The 4799-nt window shown below is 37.2% G+C and overlaps 1 protein-coding gene across 2 annotated transcripts; it reads left to right on the forward strand.

Moving 5' to 3' along the window:
• The first annotated feature begins 558 nt into the window (after positions 1-558).
• On the forward strand, positions 559-4242 carry LOC122042069 (receptor-like serine/threonine-protein kinase SD1-7). 2 transcript variants are annotated; one of them, XM_042602003.1, is made up of 8 exons: positions 563-767; positions 1165-2334; positions 2431-2592; positions 2724-2842; positions 2925-3135; positions 3216-3456; positions 3584-3734; positions 3812-4242. In XM_042602003.1, exons 1-8 carry the CDS (start codon positions 683-685, stop codon positions 4085-4087), a joined length of 2415 nt encoding a protein of 804 aa, XP_042457937.1. In that variant the 5' UTR covers positions 563-682; the 3' UTR covers positions 4088-4242. The 2 variants fall into 2 exon arrangements, with proteins under 2 accessions (XP_042457938.1, XP_042457937.1); XM_042602004.1 differs by lacking the exon at positions 3584-3734 and having other exon boundaries at positions 559-767; positions 3812-3997.
• The last annotated feature ends 557 nt before the right edge of the window (positions 4243-4799 follow it).

Raw genomic sequence — 4799 nt, forward strand, 5'->3', positions numbered from 1 at the left:
TTTCTTACCATCACAGTCCAGATAATATAAAAGGTCATAATTAACTGAAAAAGATAATTAATTTTCTATTCTAGTGTTTGACAAAGTGTCCAAGTAGTGCTTCATTGCAGTATTCCAAACACAGACAAATCAGTTGACTCGAGACTTCATTTGCAGTAGTGCTACTTTGCTTTAATTTCTACGGAAATCAAGCCGCTGTTTTTGTTCTTTTCTTTTTTAGATTGTCCGACGACATCAAGACAATAGCGATGAATACCGATTTAGATTTTATTTATCTTTTTCAGTTATCTTGATTTCATGAAATTACTATAGATTTTAATGCGAGATCCTGTGTAGAATTGTATGAGTTTTTTCTAATTCATATACGGTGAACAACTCATGCTTAAGAAATTTCGATCAAAGAGCACATAAAGGTGCGCCTTATCAACAGTGAAAGCATCAGGACAGTTAATGATGAACATATTTTGGAACTACAGGGAAGAGATAAGAAAGGAAGAGAATCACGCAACGGTAGTGCTCATTTGCAGTATTTCAAACAGAGACAAATCAGTTGACTAGAGACTTCCTGCTCTATCATCGTCTTCTAAAGGTGTTAAATGTTATAACTTAGCTTGCAGCAATTCTGCATAAAGAACCCAAACAGCAAATTACATCGGCAGAAAACGCAAATCCTTAAACATCCATGGCGCGGATGCAGCTCTTTCTCCTACAGTTCTTTGAAATAGTATTAGCAGAGACATTCTTTCTACTTGGCCAATCTTCATCTGGTATGTTTAAGAAAGAAATCCTAGTTCAGAATTAAATTAAATTATAAAACCGTAGGATTTTTGTCCATTTTTTTTTGTCTGTTTATTTATTTATATGGGGATCTATTGTAAGTTTACCATAATGCTATACTTTTCCTTCATTTCAAAGCCAATCTTTCAGGCTTATTAGAAGGCACATGGTCATCAAAGGCATAGAGAATTAGGCCTCGTTAACACGATATATATATTTTTTTACCTTGTGAGAGAAGTGTACTTCACCTGTTTGGAAACTTGATAGATCGTCTTGTTTAATAGGAGAAATTGTAGCACAAATTGATATCCATTTATAGCATAAGCCACACGCTAATGATGCCCAAAGGATTTGATTCATTTTTTTTTTTTATGGACTTTTTTATAGGAGATATATTGTTGGGGAACAACTCACTTATCGATGGTCAGACATTGATCTCGATGGGGAGCGTGTTCCAACTCGGCTTCTTCAGTCCAGTTAACAATTCTGCGACTGCATACATAGGAATTTGGTACTACAATCTCCCACCAAGAGAAAACAAAGTAGTAGTATGGGTCGCCAATAGGAACAAGTCTGTGGACACATCCATGGCATCGTTGAACCTGACTTCCGACGGAAATCTAATCTTATTTGAGAAAGGAATAAAGTTTTGGTCGACAGGAACATCCGCAGAACTTAATTCTCCACGCTTGCAGCTTTTAGACTCAGGAAACCTCGCGCTGACTGATGGCAACTCTAGCAGAACTCTATGGCAGAGCTTCGACCATGGGTGTGACACTCTTCTCCCTGGCATGAAGATAGGATTCGACTTCCGGACTAACACTTCGTGGCAGTTCATGCCATGGATGAGTGCCACGGACCCTTCTCCGGGCAAGTACGTCGCCAAAATGGAGGCGTATAATGTTCCGGATTTTTTCACACTGAGTGTGGATAGATACGCCAAACTCGGTCGCACTGGGCCATGGAACGGGCAATGGTTCACCGGCCTTCCAACGATGGGGAACAGCATCTTGGTGAGGAACGTAAACTTCACATACGTGTCCAACCAGAATGAGACCTACTACATGACTGAATATCAGACTCGATCGTCACGGCTAAACCGATTGGTAGTGGACGCCAACTTAACCTACAAACGTTGGATTTTTGATGGGAGAGATTGGAGAGTTTTCTTGTCGTTTCCAAGCGACGACTGCGATTACTACAACCATTGTGGCCGCAACAGCGTTTGCACCAAGGGCTACTACTCAACCTCCTGTCGTTGCTTGGAAGGTTTTGTGGAGAACAAAAACGTCGTCGGGTGCGCGAGGAAGGAGCCCTTGCTTTGCTCGTCGAACCAGTTTTCGAAGGAGCAGAACATGAAGGTGCCCGACACCGAGAACGCAACCTCACGAGGCAAGATTAGTCTGGATGCGTGCAAGAAATTGTGCTTGGATGATTGCTCCTGTGTCGCGTATGCGGTGATCAATGGGCCTTATGGCTGCATAACTTGGCGCGGTGAGTTGTTGGATCTCAGAAGTTTTATTGACGGAGGAGACGATTTATACATTCGGCTTCCAGGTAGTCGAGTTATGTGTGCATGAAATTGGATGATCCAAATAACATGATATCTAATCATCTAATTTCCTTCTCTTTTGTTTCCCCCTTTTCCTGCAGAATCATCGACGTCAAATTGGAAGGAGCCTGTGTGGGCAATAGTAGTCATTCCGGTGTCGCTGGGAATTCTTGTACTGTGTTGTGCAGGCGTACTCGCTCGGAGGAGGAGAAACAGAGCATCAACCAGCAGATTGCAATTGCAGTTTCCAAAGGTGCAGAAAGGTAATATTCTATCAGTTTTTCAAGGTTATTTCGGATGTAAAAAGGATTAACTCAAATTTATTTAGTAATTTCTAAGAAAAAAAATTATGGTAGGAGATTTTTAGTTATTCTTAGTGTGATCCTTGTGCCAGATTCTATCAGCACATTGGATGTACTTCCTTCATATGATCTGCGTACTATAAAAGCTGCAACAAATGATTTCTCCGAACGAAACAAACTTGGGGAAGGGGGATTTGGCATTGTTTACAAGGTAAGAAGACTCTCAGTATTAAAACAATAAAGATCTAGCCTTCAATACCTGTAAAATTGACGAAAATTATATATTTTGTCAGGGTCAATTGGATGATGAACAGAAGATTGCTGTCAAAAAATTATCAAGATACTCCTCCCAAGGCCCTGATGAGTTCCAGAATGAACTCTCATTGATAGCCAAGTTACAACATAGAAATCTTGTTCGTCTTCTAGGCTGCTGCATGGAAGGAGATGAGCGACTTCTCATACTTGAATACATGGAAAATAAAAGCCTTGATGCATTCATTTATGGTCAGTATAGTTGACCTTAATAAAAGGTTACAAATTTATCACAAAATATTTTATCTAATCCTTATAAATTGGATCTCCAGATAAAACTAAAAGTTCTTTATTAAATTGGCAAAAACGTTTCAATATTATAATTGGGATCGCTCGAGGACTTCTATACTTGCATCAAGACTCCAGATTGAGAGTCATTCATCGTGATCTTAAGCCGAGCAATATTCTCCTTGACAAGGATATGAATCCAAAGATTTCAGATTTTGGCATTGCAAGGATATTTGAAGGAGACAATGCTCTTGAGGATGCAACAACCAGGCCAGTTGGAACATTGTGAGTATTTTATATTGGGTTTACTTTACATAAGACAAGAAGGTCGAGAGGTGAAATACATATTAAGTTACCTTATTTTTTCACTCCTTGTTCTATTTTTTTCTAACACTCAAACTCTTAATTATAGTGGTTACATGGCACCCGAGTACATATCATATGGACTTTTTTCATTCAAGTCAGACGTGTTTAGCTTCGGTGTGATAGTACTAGAAATCATAAGTGGAAAAAAGAATAGAATATTCAGCCAAACTGATACAAGTTTGAATCTTTTAGGACACGTAAGTATTAATTTCAAATTCATTATCTCTACAAGATACTATCTATAATTTAAAATGTGTTTCCTACAATAATGCAGGTATATAAACTTTGGAAAGAAGGAAGGTCTTTAGAGATTCTTGATGATGCACTAAATGAATCATATACAACGGAAGAAGTTCTACGTTGTATCCAAATGAGTCTTTTATGTATCCAAGATAACAGTGAAGATAGGCCAACAATGACAGAAGTAATGACGATGTTGGCAAGTGAGGACCAGCTCCTCACCCCGCTTAAGCAACCTACAATAACAACAACTAATAGCGATGGAAGTTTCGCTACCAACGAAATGAGTTTCACACTTGTAGGTCGATGAAATATGTATTTAATTTTTATCTTATCAATATTTAGCATAACAAAGTCCTTTGATTACTATGTAAAGTTTACCATAAAGCAGAGTACTTCAATATTATTCATTTGGACCAAAGATTTAAGTTTATCATTATGGCTTATTAGTCCATAGTTTGTTCACTTGCAATTACACTAAAAAAAACTAGTAATTTAGGGATGAAAATTTGCAATGAATATTGTTTATCCCAAATTTGGGACGAGTTTTGCAACAAAAATATAAATTGTTGCTACTTAGCAACTAATTCAGCAACGAAAATATTTTGTCGCGAATCGGCAATGAAAACTATTTCATCACTAAATTGGTTGCAATTCTACGACAAAAATAAATATTTGTTACAAAATCAACGATGAATAAATCATTCGTCACAATTTTTTCAACGAAAACATAATTTGTTGCAAATTTTGCAATGAATCCAGAATTCGTCGTAGATTTTGCAACAATATTGAATTCACTACAAATATTGTTATATGAATTATTATTAAGAAGTTACGACGAAAGAGGGATTCATTGCATAATTTGAAAAGAATTATCCATAGATTCGTTGGAAATTACAACGAATATGAGGATTCCTTGCAAAATTTTTATTTAAAAAAAAATTGCTTAAAGTCGGTTAATTGACCTAGAGAGTTGGAATGAGATGAAATTAATTTCTATGTGTTCATCTATTTATTTTGAT

Source organism: Zingiber officinale, chromosome 2A (genome assembly GCF_018446385.1).
Source record: "Zingiber officinale cultivar Zhangliang chromosome 2A, Zo_v1.1, whole genome shotgun sequence".
Taxonomy (NCBI): Eukaryota; Viridiplantae; Streptophyta; class Magnoliopsida; order Zingiberales; family Zingiberaceae; genus Zingiber; species Zingiber officinale.